The sequence below is a fragment of the Saccoglossus kowalevskii genome, chromosome 8 (assembly GCF_978046115.1).
Source record: "Saccoglossus kowalevskii chromosome 8, keSacKowa6.1, whole genome shotgun sequence".
Lineage (NCBI taxonomy): Eukaryota > Metazoa > Hemichordata > Enteropneusta > Harrimaniidae > Saccoglossus > Saccoglossus kowalevskii.
In genome coordinates this window covers 41,220,692-41,240,073 of record NC_140648.1, presented here as the reverse complement: position 1 = coordinate 41,240,073, position 19,382 = coordinate 41,220,692, and the positions used below count along the sequence as shown (strand labels likewise).

At 36.8% G+C, this 19,382-nt stretch overlaps 1 protein-coding gene across 1 annotated transcript in view; it reads right to left on the bottom strand.

Moving 5' to 3' along the window:
- Positions 1-19,382, bottom strand: part of LOC102803203 (voltage-dependent T-type calcium channel subunit alpha-1H-like) — a 264,401-nt gene that overhangs the window by 90,708 nt on the left and 154,311 nt on the right. Inside the window, exons 16-17 of the mRNA XM_085502864.1 lie at positions 12,189-12,426; positions 11,252-11,311 (exon numbers count right to left, since the gene is read on the bottom strand). Coding sequence (XP_085358990.1) covers positions 11,252-11,311; positions 12,189-12,426 — 298 coding nt within the window. The remainder of the gene's footprint in view (positions 1-11,251; positions 11,312-12,188; positions 12,427-19,382) is intronic.

Sequence of the window (19,382 nt, the reverse complement as noted above, 5' to 3'; positions counted from 1 at the left end):
TCCAGCTAGAAGGCAACATTCACGAGAACTACAAGAACTGGCTCAAAGCATACGACATCTACGCAATTGCTAGTGGTGTCACGACAAAAGACGAGAAGGTACAGTGCAACGTATTTCTTCATGTCGCCGGATATGCCGCACAGAAAGTACACGCTACTTGGTCATTCACCGATGAAGATATCGACAAAATAGCACCTCTCCGCGACAAATTTCTGAATTACTGCAAGGGCAAACGCAACATTACTGTCATAAGGTACGCATTTAATTCTACCATACAGAACCCAGGTGAAACATTCGATACATTTTTCACTGAATTGCGTCAGAAAGTCAAAGACTGTGAATACAACACGTTGGAAAATTCGTATCGTTTGTGGTATTCGTGATGAGAGTGTGCGTGAGAAACTGCTCCAGACTGAAGATCTAACTCTCGAGAAAGCTGTGAATATTTGTCGTTTGAGTGAAATCAGCGCGTCGCAGTTGAAAACGCCCGAAGCCAGTGTACACGCAGTAAAACAAAATGGCCAATTCTACCGACATCGCGCCCAGCGCCCAGCCAAAACCAGATTTCAAGATAATGATGAAAAATCAATCGCTCGTGACAGCAAGAAGTGTGGAAATTGTGGTGGTCCTTTCCATGCAAATAGAGCCAATTGTCCAGCATATGGGAAAGAGTGTTTATACTGTCACAAATTAGGGCATTTTAGATCAGTTTGCAAATCTCGCTCTAGATTCAACAAACGCAAATCGTTCTCTCACAAAGTGAATGACATTGACACATCAAATCAAAGTGACAGTGATGATGACATAGCAGGTGATCAGTTATTTATGGGTGAGATCACAAGAGTAAGCATCAATATCGACAAAATTGACCAATGCAAGCCATGGACTCAGATATTCAAAGTTGGTAACCAAGACATAAAGTTCAAGTTAGACACTGGCAGTGAAGCTGACAATTTGCCACTACAGTATTACGAGCGGATTCAAACGCCACTCAGACCAAGGCAATGCAAGCTTGTTTCGTACTCCAGTCATCATATTTTCCCGATAGGTGAAACTACAGTTGACATCAATGGCGAGAATGTAACATTCCAAGTGGTTGACAGCCGAGAACCGATTTTAGGCCGTGATACATGCCAAAGGCTTAATCTAATTCGCCGTGTAAATGCCGTCACAAGTAATCTGACAACAGAGCATATTCAGTTAGAGTATAAAGATGTATTCACTGGTCTTGGATGCATCAAAAACAACTATCACCTTCATGTAGACGAGTCTATACAACCCAGTACAGATCCACCTCGCCGTATCCCTTACGTTATTCGCAATCAAGTCAAAGCAGAGCTAGATCGCATGCAAGAGATAGGTGTGATAGTGCCAGAAACTGAACCAACTCCTTGGGTGAACATTATGACCATAGTCAGGAAAGCCAACAACCAAATTTGCATCTGCATGGACCCTACAAAGCTGAACAAAGCAATTTGCCGAGCACATCATCCAACCAAAACCATTGAAGAAATAGCCGCAAGAATGCCAAATGCAAAGTTGTTCTCGAAACTTGATGCTCGATCAGGGTATTGGCAAATCGCTCTCGATGAACAAAGCTCCAAACTTTGCACTTTCAACACACCGTGGGGGCGTTATAGGTTCACCAGGCTACCTTTTGGCATCAACACAAGTGGTGACATATTTAACCAGGTCATGCAAGATATATTTGGTGACCTAGAAGGCGTAGAGATGGTAGTTGACGATATTTGTATTCACGACAGTGATAAACGCAATCATGACCAGAATTTGGAGAATGTTTTGAAGCGTGCACGTGAAGTTGGCCTCAAGCTAAACCCGCAGAAAACAAAGATCGGTCTCAACCAAGTTGAATATGTAGGACACATACTATCAGCAGAAGGTCTCAAGCCTAGCCCAGAGAGAATCAAAGCCATTGTTACCATGCCAACTCCTACTTGCAAGGAAGACATACGCAGATTCGTAGCCATGATAAGTTACCTACAGAAATTTGTGCCAAATCTATCAACGGTAACGCAGCCATTGCGAGAATTACTTGAAGACAAAGTTGAATGGCACTGGCAAGACCGACAAATCAATGCGTTCGACAAACTTAAATCGCTCGTTACACAAGCACCAATCCTCAAGTTCTATGACGTAAACAAACCTGTTACTATTCAGACAGACGCTAGCAAATATGGTCTCGGTGCAGCCTTACTACAGAATGGACATCCCATAGCGTTTGGATCTAAAGCACTCGATGACACTCAACGCATGTATGCCGTCATTGAGAAAGAGTTGCTTGCCATTTGTTTTGGCTATGCTAAATTTCACAACTACATCTATGGCAAATAAGTTCATATAGAAACTGACCATAAGCCATTATTAGCTATTATGACAAAGCCTATTCACAAGCTATCCGCAAGATTGCAACGTATGAGAATGCGACTTCAGTGCTATGATCTTAGCCTCGTACATCGTCCAGGGAAAGAGATGTTCTTAGCAGACACGTTGTCTCGTGCTTTTATTAGAGACAATTCAACTGCAGATTTGTTTGATGACACAATAGAGGTAAACTTTGTACAGTTCAGTTCACATAAACTAGGTGAACTCTGAGATGCAACCGCAGCAGACCCAGCATTACAACTGGTGAAGGATGCTATACTTCAAGGATGGCCAGACACGAAGAACATGACATATCAAGCATCGCAGTTAAAACCTTTTGTGACTTATCAAGATGAGTTAACATATAGGGATGGTCTGATACTCAAGGGCGGATGCATTGTCATCCCAGAAAGTCATAAAGCCGAAATGCTCAAACGCATACATGAGCCACATATGGGGATTGTCAAATCAAAGCAATTAGCCCGTGATATCATATTTTGGCCAGGTATGAGTAGCCAAATAGAAGATATGGTGTCGCGTTGTGCCACATGTCAGAGTTCTAGCAAATTGCCACCAGCTGAACCAATGATACCGCATGACATTCCAAGCATTCCATGGGCCAAAGTTGCATCTGACCTATTCGTATACAAGGGAAGAAATTATTTGTTATCTGTTGATTATTATTCAAAGTTTCCAGACATGTATTTGCTCCCCAATACATGTAGTCAATCGGTAATCTCTGCAACAAAGTCAATGTTTGCACGTTTTGGAATACCGAAAGAAGTTGTTACTGACAACGGTCCTCAATTCTCATCGCACGAGTATGCATATTTTGCAAAACAATGGGGATTTTGTCACACAACCTCAAGTCCAGGTTACGCGCAAGCTAATGGTCAAATAGAACGCACAGTTCAGACCGTGAAAGAGATGATAAAGAAATGTGAAGAAACAGGGCATGATCCATATATTGCTCTACTCAACTTTCGAAACACACCAGTAGACACAGTAAATAAATCGCCAGCACAACTACTGCAAAGTCGTAGACTAGCATCAAAACTGCCTGTCACTGAAGAGTTGCTCAAACCAGAAGTCGTTGAAAATGCACATGCAAAGCTCAGACAACGCCAGATGACTCAGAAGTATTATTACGATATACGTGCAAGTACAACTAAACATGCATTCCAGCCAGGACATAATGTGAGATTACGTACATTGAAGGGAGAATGGAAGTACGGTACAATCCAGAATAAATGTCAAAATGTACCACGCAGTTACATAATAGAAACTCCTGAGGGCAAATTATTCAGACGTAATCGTCGCCATGCATTCGAAACCCGCGAAGCTACACCAACTACTCCACGTGATCAGAATATGCGCATTGATATTAACTCTAGTGACAATCATATGAGTGATCTAAGCAAACCTTATATTCATGTTGAGAATTCTTTTAGCACAAATAAGAATGACAATTTACATGACACAAAACAGCCTGATAACTATGATAATTCAGAGTTGAAACCTACCGCTAACACAACGGAAACTAAAGTTTTCACTAGATCGGGTAGACTCAGCAAACCACCTCGTAAGCTAGATTTGTAGAAATGATACCAGTTGATTTGAGTTGAGTTGTTCGATATTTGATGCCGTAAAGATTTTGGATATGATAACAGTTTTGTATGTTGTTATAGTTTTTGTTACTTAATGTTTTGTGAAACGATTTGATAACTATGTTGACATTAATGTGAGAACAGTAGGCACTAAGAACTGAATGGAAATCATTTTTCTAAACATGTACTACTACTGTAATGAAAAAAAAAACAAGCTCAGAAGGGAAGGTGTAATGTATGTATTCATGCTTGTACCGATGCTCATTTGTTAATCTATATTACGTCATTGATAAGTCTTGAATAAATAGGATCAGTCTTCAACATGGCGTCATAGTAGTCACGACCAGTCAATTTTACAGTTAGTACCGGTAGCAAATGATCACGGCAGGCTGATCACGGTAACACAATCCGGTCATTCTGTGTTTCGCAAGTGAATACAGTAAAACCTGTCAAAACCGACCATGACTGGGACTGGGATCTATGGTCGGTTTTCAGAGGGAGTCGGTTTATTCAGGGTGGGCGTGACTTTGATTGAAACAACAATTACATGTGCTGTAAACACGGGACAAATGAAAGACATCAGAGTTTGCCTCCGGTGATTCTACATGTATTTACAATGTGCATTTATTGTATTGTTTCAATAAAATAATTTACCAAACAAGACAAAAATATTATGGTATGTACATGACATCAATTAACATTACAATAACTACTAAAAGTATTCGAACAGACCGGGTAAGTATTGCGTATCGTAACTGAAGGCGTTCATTTTGGATGACATCACTACGTAAGTTCACGTGAGCTACATGTAATTATCATAATTTATGCAGACAGTCGATTTTGCTGTTAAGTCAATCACAGTCCCTCAACTGTGAGTCAATGAATCAAATTATGATGTAAAAAATCATCAAGTTTTGACTACTTTAAAGAACATCTTTTTTTCAACGATTTTGTTTTCCGATCGAATTATGAAATTTTGGATATCTGTCAAGTAACTGGAGTCTTTGTTCTGTAATCTTGTCAACATGTCTAGCACATCGCCATGCGTCAAGTCACTGTCGTTGTGGGGGTCAATAATTTGACTGTCGTTGCAATTTATGTCATTGTTGTCTATAGATTCATGGTTTTCTTTGTCTGCAATAAAATTCTCAACAATCTGTTGCTCCCACTCGCCATCATACATTACTTCAGTCAGTATACGTTCATCAAAGTGGAGGTATTCTACAACGCTACACTGTGTTTGCGGGTCTGCAACTTGCTAAATAAGGTTTCCGAATTCTTTGTTGTCGTCTGCTTCTTCGTCATCATAAATTTCAATCTTGAAGCCCCCTTTACGGAAACATTCGAAAGCACAAAATTGTCGATCAGAATCGTTATGGAAAGAAGAAAACTCAATGTCTTTTGAACGTTGAAGAAGTGATAATGCAGTGTGCTTCACCGCAATTGAAGGTGATGACCCCGATCATTTGTTTATATCCGGGGTCATTATACTGTCAAGACACCACGCGATGCGTGGGCGTGTGGTGTGAAAAATGTAATCAGTTGCCATTGTTTTACACGGGGCGTTACTTGTAGTGTGAGATTTGGTATTGTTTCTGTGACGTTTGCGGAATTTGGACACAATGCACACTTTTTAGGTCGGGCAGACCGAAATACTAGACAGCGGATGTGGTGCAACTGGTCGCATGGTCGATGTATTCAGTGTGAATATTGGACTTGGGACCGATCAATGCGATCGGTGTTCGGAGTAAACAGTGGTCGGATTTCACAGGTTGTTTTAACATTTAAATTTCGGGGCTACATAAATCGGTCGGTTCTGACAGTAGGTCGGTTTATCCAGGGGTCGGTTTTGACAGGTTTTACTACTTACTTGTTTTCGAAGTATTGCAATTTGTGATTATTATTCAGTAATGATAATAACGTACAAAAAATAAATTCGTTGAATTTTTATGAATTGGATGTAAAATTTAACTTCTCTGAGATAGCTCCGCTGTTAGCAATGCACATTACAATTAAAGAACTGAAGATATCATTAGAAAATGAACAATATATACAATATATATGTATATATAAAAAGCAATGGGACAAATCTGGAAGAAGTCCACACGTAGTACGTATATATGTAATATAAAAGCAATCTGACTTGCGGTTTTCAACAAGAAGTCAAAAATATCACTTTTCATCAAAAATGACAAAAATAATCATCAAAATTAAATAATTGAAGATTTCACAACAAAATTAACAAATCTGAAAGAGGTCCACATGTAGTACCTATATATGTATTATAAAAGCAATCGAACTTGCAGTTTTAAACAAGAAGTTGAAAATATCACTTTTTACCAAAAATGATAAAAATATTCACCAAAATTAGAGAATTAAAGATATCATTACAGAATGAACAAATCTGAGAGAGGTCCACATGTAGTACCTATATATGTAATACAAGTCATTGTTAATGATACAGTCCCCCGTCCAAAATGTTGTGATCTGACATATCGATTTGATGCTGATGAAGACATTGAGATTAAATTGAAACCATTAATAGGAGATGGATTTGTAAAATATTATGATTTAGTGCTTTTACACGAGAATTGGACATTGGGCAGTCATACTGAATCAAATTACAAAAATGATGTTCATGTTGATGTATCTATTGGTATACTGTCTTTGTACAAAATTTAAACTGAAATGTTCATTGTATTCATGGGAAAGTAGGCATTGGTATCATGAAAAACACCAGTCAGCCATATTAGTTTGAATCACAGAAAAAATATGACATGCAACTATAACCTAATATGTATGATCATCATATCAACTTTGATCCAAATTGGCCTAGTCAACTCTGAGAAACAGCTCCGGACAAGTAAAAATGACGATTTAGCGCTTTTACTTGAAAATTGGGCGTCGGCCAACCATATTGAATTGAATCACAAAAATAATGTTGGTATATTATCTATGTACAAAATTTAAACAGAGACGTTCATTGCATTCAAGATTCAAGGGTACCATGAAAAACAAGATGGCCACCAGTCGGCCATATTTGTTCGAATCAAAAAAAATATAATATTTTTGAAAGTTCTCTTTGTGCTTGTCATATTAAAGCAGAGGGGTTGTCGCGAGCGTGTCCTTGAAACTTGAGTTCCAAGTGGCGTATACAACAGATTGTTTATTTACATGAAAACATGCGTTCCGTGTAGTAGTAATATGGGCAAAAATAAAAACAGCCATTATTCGGCCATCTTTGATCTGATTATGAAACACACTGATATGTATGATGTATGTGCCAAATACAAATGAAAATGGTACATAAATTGTGGAAATATATAGTAAGGCCAAAAAGTCAGATGGCTGTCAATCGGCCATCCTTGACCAGATTTTGAAACAAATTGTCATGGACATGCATCGTAACATGTATAAAGTAAATGTATGTGCCAAATTTGAATGAAAACTGACAGAGCACGTCCAAGATACCGCATAAAAAAACAAGATGCCTGCCAGTCGACCATCTTTGATCCAATTGCGAAATAAATCGTCATAGACATGTATCCTAACATGTATAATCTATGTACAAAGTTTGAATGACAACTGACAAAGCATGTCCAAAATACATTTTCAAAAAACAAGATGGCTGCCAGTCGGCCATTTTGAATTGAATCACTAAACCACTGCATGTGCATATGTCCCACATAAGGTACTAGGCACATGCAAAGAATGAACGGAATCGGTCCACAGGATTCTTTAATATGACTCTGGACAGACTGACACACGGACGGACGGACACACGGACGGAGGGACACACGGATGGACGGACATACTCAGGAACTCACAGACGGTCGGGGACATGTATCCTAACATGTATGATCTATGTACTAAATTTGAATGAAAACTGACAAAGCATGTCCAAAATACAACATTTTCAAAAAACAAGATGGCTGCCAGTCGGCCATTCTTGATCCAATTGTGAAATACTTCGTCATGGACATGTATCCTAACTAGTATAATCTATGTACCAAGTTTGAATGAAAACTGACAAAGCATGTCCAAAATACAACATTTTCAAAACACAAGATGGCTGCCAGTCAGCCATTTTGATCCGAATCGCTAAACCACTGCATGTGCATATGTCCCACATAAAGTACAAGGCATATGGAAAGAATGAACGGAATCGGTCCAAGGGATTCTGAGATATGACTCCGGAAGGACGCACAGACGGAGACCGAATTATAAGTCCCCGTTTTCGGACTTCATCAGAACGGGGACTAATAATAGCAATTGGGCTTGCGGTTTTTAACAAGAAGTCGAAAATATCACTTTTTACCAAAAATGACAAAAATATTCACCAAAATTAGAGAATTAAAGATATCATTACAAAATGAACAAATCTGAGAGAGGTCCACATGTAGTACCTATATATGTAATATAAAAGCAATTGGACTTGCGGTTTTTAACAAGAAGTCGAAAATATCACTTCTTACCAAAAATTACAAAAATATTCACCAAAATTAGATAATTGAAGATATCATCATGAAATGAACAAATCTGAGAGAGAGGTCTACCCAAGGTACATATACACAAAGTATCAAAGCATTCAGGCTAGTAAAGTTGAAAAAGTTGAAAAAGTAAAACATTGACACGAACAACGACGGACGACGACGACAGGCGCCGCCTGACAATCACTCACATGATAAGCTCCGCTCGACAAAGTCGACAGCGGAGCTAAAAAAGCTAAAAAAAAAACTGCCGAAAAAACGCCAGGCGATTTCATGGTCTGTTGCAGACTGTACTCTACCCCCCCCCCCACACACACACACACACACACGTGTTGTCACTGAACATCCGCCATGTTGAATCGCTCGAGATCGGCAAAATCTTCATTATAACACAGTCGTTTTGGAGGGACTGTGATTACAACTAACAGTTTAATGCTCACAACATAACAAATACCAATATAATCATAGGCAAGCTGCTATGATATAATGAACAAGCCATGCATGGCACAGTCCCTGTTAGTTATCAAATTTAAGATATATAGTTTTGTTTATAATAATATAGTTGGAATATAACCATGTCAGGAATATGATTTTTTTAACATTAAAATGATTGACATTTGTATCTGATCGTCAAACAAGTACTTGTCCATATTGAGAGATATTGCTCTGGAACAGCATTCAAAATCAGCCATACATGTATATATATAACATGATGTATAACGAATATATAAAATTTAAATATAATAAGTCAAAGCATTTAAGAGATATGGCTCTATAAGCCTAATCATTAAAACAAAATGGCCGCCAGTCAGCCATTTTGAATTATATCTGAAAAACACAATTATTTGCATCAAGGACCAATAATGTCTGATGTATATATCAAGTTTGAACAAAACCCTTCTGTAAACAGCAGAGAAATGGTTGATTTTTAGGATTTTTTAGCACAAAAATGGCCGCCATTTGGCCATCTTGAATCAAATCGTAAAACAAAATGATGTGTATCAAGGTCCTATAATGTCTAATGTATATATACTAAGTTTGAACAAAATCCATCTGTAAACAACCGAGAAATGCTTGATTTTGATGATTTTTAGCACAAAAATGGCCGCTATTCGGCCATCTTGAATCAGACTGTGAAATAAATTGACGTGCATATGTATAATATCATGTATGATGTATGTGTGAAGTTTGATTGTGATTGGTCAAGACTATTCTAAGATATAGGTCTGGACGCATGCACAGACGCACGCACACACACGCACACACAGAGGTCAAAGCGGGAACTAATAAATTGATCGACACAGGAACACCCCCCCCCCCCCCCCCCCGAGTTGTGGATATTTCAGAAATCGCGACACAAGCAAAAGACGGGAAAACGATTTACTTAAAAACTATGTCCCCATGAATTCATCGTTCGTGTACAATAATTTGACAGGGTATGCAATTTACGAACTAGTTTCGTAGATTGGAGACAATTGTTTGCTTTTTTGGTTTTTCACAAGAATACAAAGCTGGCAATCATCATAATATTCACATCTGTATGTCACAGACTGTACACCATTCCATCCCAATACATTCAATTTTACTGAAACTGGAGAACTTACCTTTGCAAACACGTCTCTTATGCCGCCTTCTTGAAGTTCTTGCAATCAAATAAGGTTACTAGTTCTTCTAGCAACTAGTGAATGAGACCACTGAGCCGAACATTATACATGTATAAACAGTACTGCACGCAATGGAGAAATCACATGCCATAAAACAGCGTTACTTACAGATCTAATCCACTGTAAAATACTTATTTCAGCTGGAATTATCATTCGATGAAAAGACTTTTTCTGGGAGTTTTGAATTTATTTTCATTGATTTTTGACAAGTTGACTGTAAAATATAGGAAAATGGGTATATTCACTGGATTTTATTTTAACCGAAACATTCCTTCAGCGTAAATAGCGAAAAAAAGTTGCAAGCGAAAATAAAGTATTTTACAGTAATTAATTTATTCTGAGCATGCGCAGTCGTTCTGTCAATGTTGCCGGGAGAGGTAATTTTTTATGAAAATCATGAAAAAGACCCACTTGGGATTTTCAGATCTGGAAAAAAAATTATGTGCATTTTCGGCAGAGACTTGTTCATCAATCTGCCAAGTTTCACTGATATCTGCTGCAGAATCTCTGAGAAAATGTTGGAGACGGAAAACAGACATTTGACAAAACCTGAATTATAAAGTCCCCTTTTCAGGCTGCGCCTGAACGAGGACTAATAAAAACTTGGTTGAGAAGAACACTGACATGAAATAAACTATTTGAAATACATGGAAAGTGAGTGCGTAAGAGAGCAAGTATAAATTATTTACAACATAAAGTATTTTCAATGCCACAGAAACATCAACCGAATTAAGAGTTGTGCTGACACACACCAAAGTATAAATAAATTATTCCATGGAACAGTATGATGTAAATGATTTACACCAATGTGGCAATTATTTGGTACAATTAGGGTTAATAGTGCATGAAAAGAAATGTATTTACATTATATCATCTTATAGGGCACTGAATGTGGTGTATTTGCAATATACTATTATGTCAAGCTAGATGATCATGCAGAGAGGAGGCTAAGAGAATAATGGAATTGTCAGGTGTAGGTTCAATTGCATTACTTCTACCACACAAATTGACATATAGGGTTTCAATGTTGCAACAAGCAAAACATGATGCTGTAAATATCCTAACAGGAAAACATTAACAGAATTATTTTAATAGCATAGTTAAATACCCTGCGGTCAGAGAACAGTAACCGACATAGGAAACAAGACTTCTTCTTTTTCTGAGGATCCTTAGTACCGGTATGAACAAATAGTAAAGACAGAGAACAAGGAAAAAATGTTTAGGACAACACCATATTCACCAAGTCATTATAAGTATTTAAATATAAGCAGTTCATTAACATGCACAGACAGGGAATATACATTCATGTAATGTACAGTCAGGATGCACAAAAAACACATAAACAAAAACAAAGAGAAACAAAAGTAATTCTTGTAGTACAATTTGAAAAATTATTAGTTGTTGTTAGAATGCAATTTTTCTTTAACTACAGGTTGGAAAAATGCATTTGTATCTGGTCATGTGTCAGTTTGAAAGGTACACAAGCTACCTGGGAAGGGGTGAAATGGTGCATCACTGCACCTTTTCTGAACATACATGTATCTCAAAACGTAATCTCATTAATAGGTATAGGGTCCAATGCAAGTCACATAATTTGAATACCATGATTTTTCTTTCCAAAATTTGGTGTTAAATTTTGTACATTTTTATGCATTTTTTTATAATTGTTAATTTTATACAACTTTATTTTGTGAAAGGTGACTTTGATGGTGCAAAGAATAATGCAGCTTAACACCGACAAAAATAGCAATTAAAAGTGACTAGAGACTCTACAAAAGCATTTTAATCTGATTACTCAGAGTCAGGACCAGAAACAAATCTCATTAACAGTCATCTAAAAAAATAAAACTGTTAAAATTAACTTGTTTGGTGATATAAAAAGAAAATAAATATGAACTGTCATTCAATACGTTAGAAATACATTACAGCAAGATTCAGATTATTACGAAATAAGGAATTCAACTAACTCTTAAAAAGAATGCCATATAACTATGTTGCAGACTAAGAAAGAAGGAAAGAAAGTTGAACACGAAAAGAAAACTTACAACATCATCTTTGCCTTCTGAGTCTGCCACTACCTCAACTGTTTTCTGTTCTTGGTCATCAACCCTGTACTCGTCATCCTCTGGCTTTTGACTTGATATTGATGGCCGTTTGCCATTACATATACTTGTTGTCATTGACCCGCCATTACATGATGCAAATGAAGCTCTTCTGATGTCTGACAATGGCGCATTCAAGTTTACATTCTCTAGTAATTCCTCTCTGTATTCGATGGATAACCTAAAAAAATAAATTAATTAATTGTCACCAAGCTAATTTCTGGCTACCAGTACCGTAAAATCTGTATTAGAAGCCCCCAATAGAAGTCGCACCCATTCTTTTTGAATATTGAGAACTAAAAATTCATCATTTCTCATATGTGTATAGATGCTGCAATAGAAGCCGCATTCCTTCTGTTGCATTGTACTATTTTAATAGAAGCCGCAGCTTCTAATACAGATTTTACAGTAGTACACTGTTGCCACATTGTGTCATTGAGCAAGGAATGACAATTAACTCATGATAATCTTGGATACAGCAAGTACTTTTCAGAAATTTTTATCGTGTACACAATTTAAAGTATGCCTTGACAAATCTATATTATAAAAACATAGTTGAACTCTGTTATATAATATAATTCCCTTTATCATAGTTTGTTTCAATATAAATATGCATTGTCATAATTAATTTTGAATACAAACAAGTTTTGGGGTTGAACCAACAGTGGGGAATCAGTCTACCAAATGTCCTTAAAAGATGTAAATATCTTACAAAAACATTGGTGCCTTATTTGTTTAATTATTTTAAGGGACACACATGTAATTTCCAGCTTCATTCAAAGTAATTCAGATATTTTAGTATAAAAACAACAATAGTGTTGCCTCCTGAGAATCTACATTTTCAAACACTGCAATCTTTGTTTTTGAAGTGCGTTTTTAAACTAGTATTATAAAAACTATCATTCTGTTCTAATAGCTGAAACATATTCCTGTGAGTTTTCATTTGTTGAATGAACTGTTTGTCAAATACAGAATACCGTAAAATTCGTAATTGTAGCCGCGGCTTAAATTAAAAAGTGAAACTCCGCCTTTCCAGTTAAATTACTAAAAGTTGGGGTGCGGCTTCTATTGCAAACATTTGGCCGAATCGAAAATAACACGGCGCTGGGATATGCAAATTAGACATGTCAGGAGTTAATGAGATGCATGCAATATTTATGGCGCATAAACAATAGGGCACTGCGGGGAAAAAACAGAAAAATAACACACATTCGAATGAACACAAACATACATCATATTCACAGTATTTGTAAACGGTATACTCTTTTGGGAGGATGTGGTGGCCCTGAAAAGGGCCGTTGGTTTTGTGTATGGACGTTTGCACACGATGTCACGGCAATGGGTTTTCATTTTAAAAACCAAGAAAATCTTCGTCGGCATCGTCATCACTGAAAAATATATCGGCAAGCTCTTCATCGTCTGTCTCAAGATCTTCATAAACCAGGTTATCTTCAGTGTCATCAAGAGCGTTAGACCAGTCTTTTTGAAAGAGTTTATGACAGTTTGAGACGGAACTTTATCCCACGATGCGACGACCCATTCCAGTACAGTCTGCTTTGCGTTTTCCGGCCGTTGTAAATATAGCGTCACCGGTCTTCATCCATTCGTCCCATTGGGCATGCATATGATCTTTTAGTGGTTTATTTACTCCAACATCCAACGGCTGAAGAAGGAACGTCAAACCACCTGGGATAACAGCAATGTCGACGTTACGGGAATACAGCTCATTTTTTACTTTTGAAGTGAGGTGAACGCTGCATGAATCCCACACAAGTAGACGGTGAGAGTCATCGTCGCATCTTGGGAAGGTCTCTTTTATCCATGACAAACAAACTGAAATAAAAAGCATAAAGTAAATAAACCTGACCAGGCATAAAATTTAAATACGGCGAAATAAATAAAACATGACATCTGACTTGTTTCTAGAACGAACGGATAAGTAGTTTGTTTACATAGAGTAGCCATCTTGACCTCAATGATGTGACAATTTTTTTTAGCAATCAGGCTCGCCCTGGACTTTTTAATTTATGGAAAGTTGCATCAAACTCAAAGTAATAAATTTCGAAAAGTAAATTATAAACACTCACGAGATTCATTGATGTAGCCTTTCTCCTGAACTTCGACTTTTTTTTGTCTGTTTGTGAGATCGTCGAGTCGGCATTTTCCCTTGAATATAATTAGTGAGCGGGTCTTTTTGCCTTCCACCGTGACAACGGCGGTGAAGCCTCTTTTTTCGGAACTTGTTGTTTTTATATGGATGGTTTTTACACCCTCGTGCTCAAGTGTCCGACTACCTGGCATATCAAATCGCAGCGGCATCTCATCCATATTATAGACGTCGCTAAGAGGATAGCCATGTCGCTGTCTCAACTGAATAATGTATCGTTGGAATTGTTCGATCTTGTCTTCAAAGTTCGAAGGAAGCTTTTGTCCAATGGAGGTACGCACGCGAGTTGACAGCGCGTGACGTTTCTTAAATGAATGAAGCCATCCATCTGAAGCTTTGAATGTGCCGTCGGTAGTGATACGTCTTGCCTGCATTTGAAGCTGACGACCAGAGATAGCATTGCCATTTTTTCTATGCCCATCAAACCACTGCATAAGGTTTTCATCCAGACTGGTGTTTTTCACCTTACAGCCGGCACCTGGTAATCGCACGACGCTTACTGGAGTACAGTTGATCTTTTGCCCGAATCCACTGGCGAACTTGTTTCTCGTTGATCACAAAATGATCAGCCGTTTTTCGGTTGTTTTTGGACTCAAGTGCCATAGATACAACTTTCAATTTGAAAGCAGCATCGTAAGAAGAACGGCGATTAGACATCGTTGTGGAAATAAATATATAATAAAGTAGCGTTGCGAAAAAAGTATAATAATGTAGAGCAGTATGGAAACTAAACTCGAGAATGATTTAGCTGTGTATTAAGGGGTTTATATTAGCTGAATTTATTGTATTGTAAAACGTTTCACCCAATCATGGACAGGAATTTTTTGAACCGATTATCACTCAATCTTGTGTCTCGATCACTCGTACAAAACATCACAAGTTGTACAATAGTGTAAGTATATCGATGTCTGTCACCCATTCATTCTTGTATTTTAGTCTTTAATCCGAAAACAAGGAAAAAACTTAACACATCATACAATACACTAAGTGTGCCACTCAAAAATGTATTGTTTGTAAACAGGATAAGAAACAACCGTGGACGATCAGCACGTGGCAAGACGGGAAATACAACATACAAAAGCTGTTCGCATTTCAAAAATGGGCTTGATACAAAGTACCTAAAGTCTGGGTGTGGCTTCTAATAGAGTTGCGGCTACAATTACGAATTTTACGGGTACATATATTTTAGAACAATTTTCTTTTCAAAATGTGGGTGTTTTTGATTTGATAACTTAATAATAATAATAATAATAACTTTATTGCATCCTTAGAAATACAATGTTTCTATCAGTTAATAGCAATAAAGATTAGTTGTGATAACTACTACTACAAAAAGAAAGTTAGTTGTTTAAAAAAAAAAAAAAAAAAAAAAAGATAAAGCAAGTGTTACATATCAAATGGCATTTTTATTTCTTGATTGAAATGCATTATGAATATAGTTGCCAATCTTTTTTATTATTACATCATCTTTTGAAGTCATCAAGAAATTAAATTTCTGGAGATCATCCTGGGTTTCTTGTGGAAATATAATGTCTTGTATGATTTGTTGGCGTATTACTTTATATTGTGGACATTTCATAACAAAGTGCAGTTCGTCGTCTTCTATTTCATTCTGTGAACATTGTTTGCAAATTCCATTTTCAGTAGGTATTTTTGGTTGCATATGTCTCCCTTTTTCTATTGCTAAAATGTGATTACTAGTTCGAAATTTTGTCATTGAAATTCTTTGTTTCAAATTTAGCACATCTAAGTATTTTTCAAAATTATAAGTTGTTCTCGTGAAAAGTTCATGTTGTTCATCATTTTTTGTATTGAAGAGTACCATTGTAAATTGGATTTCTTTTGTTCAAGGTATGCTTGTTTTGTGATATTATTGTCTGGTAATTTACTGATACGAGTCCAGTATTTTATTAAATTGATCTGAATATCTACTAAGAGTGGGAATTCTCCTACTTCGGCTCTGCATGCAATGTTTGCCACAAATTTGTTCAGTCCTAGTAGTTGTTTGTAAAAATTCAATTGTGTTTTTTCTGTTATTGTTTTGTCCCATTTGTTGTAATCTTGAATTTCATGGCCCCCGATTTCAGACCCGTACAATAATATTGGTTGAATACACCTTTTAAAAAGATGGATGAAAGTTCTACAATTTGTTTCTGGTGGTAGGAACTGTTTCAATGCATACATTGCTCTGGCTGCTTTATCTGCTAAATTTTGTTTGGTAACTTTGAACTAAACATATATTTTTCTATTAGCTTTAGATCTTGATCAAAGTTTGGCACCCAGTTCATAGGAGTGCTTATATTGATTTTCTGACATCTTGTTTTCTGTAAAGATTTTATTGGTAGGCTTGCAAATGTGTATCAGACTCTGCAGTCTCTCAATGAGTTTTGAAACCCAGTCTAGTATTCCCATGGGATTTGGGAGACACATTACCAAGGATATTATTACAAGATAAATCATTTGCTTCATTGAACACATACAACAATGCATATTTCCACTGAGATCAGTGACCTTTGATGTGTATCACCAGTGATCAGTCAAGTAGAAACAGTCAAAATATTTTATCAGATTTTCTCAATTTTTGCATGATATTTTCATACAGGACATCTGTTCAAACTCGGGGAAGACTTTATACTGATGAATAAGATGACCAAGTTTGATGAAGTTTGGAATAGAATTAGTATAAAGTTATTATGCACATCATAACAATTATTAACGACGACGATGCCGCCAACGACAACAACAACAATGCCGGCCAAAATTTTTCCCTTAATATACCTTTCCCTTCCACCTTTGATGGTACGGGCAAGGTAACAAGCCATGCATGGCACAGTCTGTTAGTTATAAAATTTAAGATACATAGTTTTGTTTATAGTAATATAGTTTGAACATAAACATGTCAGAGATATGGATCCAGGCTGATGCTTGATTGTGATAATTTTTTAACATTGAAATGATTGACACATATTTTGATGATTTTTCAGCACAAAAAAGGTTGCCATTCAGCCATTTTGAATCAGAAAGTCAAACCAATACATCTGTATATCTATGACATGATCTATAATGAATACATTATGTATAATCAGTCAAAGCATGTCACAGATATGGCATTAGAACTGCATTCATTAAAACAAAATGGCCACTAGTCAGCCATTTTAAATCCAATCTGAAAAACAGAATGACATGCATAAGGTCTCATAATGCCCAATATGTGTAACCAAGTTTGAACAAAATCCATCCATAAATTCTTGATTTTGATAATTTTTCTGCACAAAAATGGCCGCCATTCAGTCATTTTGAATCAGATATATATAGTCAAGCCAATATATCTATATTTCTATGACATGATCTATACAGTACTCATTTCGCCCAACCTTCTGCTTTTACCACTTTTTAATCAATCGCTTATCACTTAATTTCCAACCGAAAACCGACCGTATTTTAGTGGTTTTTTTTTTTCGCTCGCTCGCTCGCTTGCCCAAACACTGATCACACAGGGCTTTCATTAAGTTTAAGAGTAGAAGGTAAATGTAATATAGTAGGAGGATACAAAAGGAAATTTATTTTTTTGTCTGCATTGCACGATGGACAGGGAGGGAGGGTTCTTTTTAGCAAAAATGTCAATATTAGTGATGGTTAGATCAATTTTCAAGCTATGAATACATGGCTTTTGCTTCTCCAAACTGATTTGTTCATTCATAATGGACCCTTTTCAGAGAATATTAATGTGTATACACATACCAGTTTGCTATCACACAACATAAGCAGAAAACATTAATTACAATTAACATAATCATTTTAATATTAGTTATTTCAACCATACATGCATGTAAAATCAGATTAACCAGTATTTCCACGACCTTCAGGCTTGTGCTCATTTGAAATATACATCACAGTCAGAGTCCAGTTCATCATCTGTCCCACAGGCATCATCTTCAGACAGACTGAGATCCAACTCCTTCAAAGCTCTCTGAGTTTCACATCTAATTTCATTAAGTACATCTACATGTACAGGATTCAGATTGCCAACTTCATGCTGACTTGGACTAGTAGCTGCAACATGATGATGAGGGGCATACTTTGGCAGTTTTCTTCTTTTCTTGGCTGCTAACCATTTGGATACACAGTTTGTCAATAGAGTGTCACATTCCTTAGTAAATACATCAGGTCCATTTATTGTTATGTGAAGTAATGAATTAAGGACATCATTCTTCAAACTACCAAGTTTTGATGCGAGTTTTAATTAGTTTTACCTGACTAGCTCCTCGTTCAGGCCAGGCAATGGAAACAAGAAGAGAAAGGAGAACCAATCCAATCTTGACCATTTCAGGATAGAAATTAGCATATGATGATATCAGTCGTGTAACACACCATTCAGTTGGTGTTATAGTGACTCCATTCTTCACTAATTTCTCTGGCAATACTTTTTTCCAGGCTGCTATGTCATATTTAAGCTTTCCCCACTCTGCATGCAATCGATCACAATCACGCTCTTGTTTTTCTTGGTCAGAATGTTGGAAAAAATTATGTGCCAGCACATCTAGTGATTCTTGACCATACTTCTTAAACTCAGGGCTGTCCTCGTTTGGTATCATAGTAGGATCAAAGACAGTAAAAACACCTAATAAAGGCAGTGAATCAGTTAGTCGATTATCTATATTCTGTTTTAAAGCAGTGATGTATTTGTGCAATAAAGATTTTAAAATGTCTTCATCATGAGCTGAACACTTCAATTCTAATGTAGCTAGTCTTCCAGTATCTTGATTCAGATCAATTTTGAGACGCTCTAGGGGCACAGAATCCTCCAAGATGTCGGACAGTTTATCAATTGTGTATTTTACAGAAGGTCCCACATGTGCAGTGACATATAAAGAAAATAGTCAGAATAAATTCATTTTGATTATGGCAAACCATACTCTAGCACCAGCCTTAGCAGTCTTCCTAAAAAACAGCTATGGAACAAAACAGCA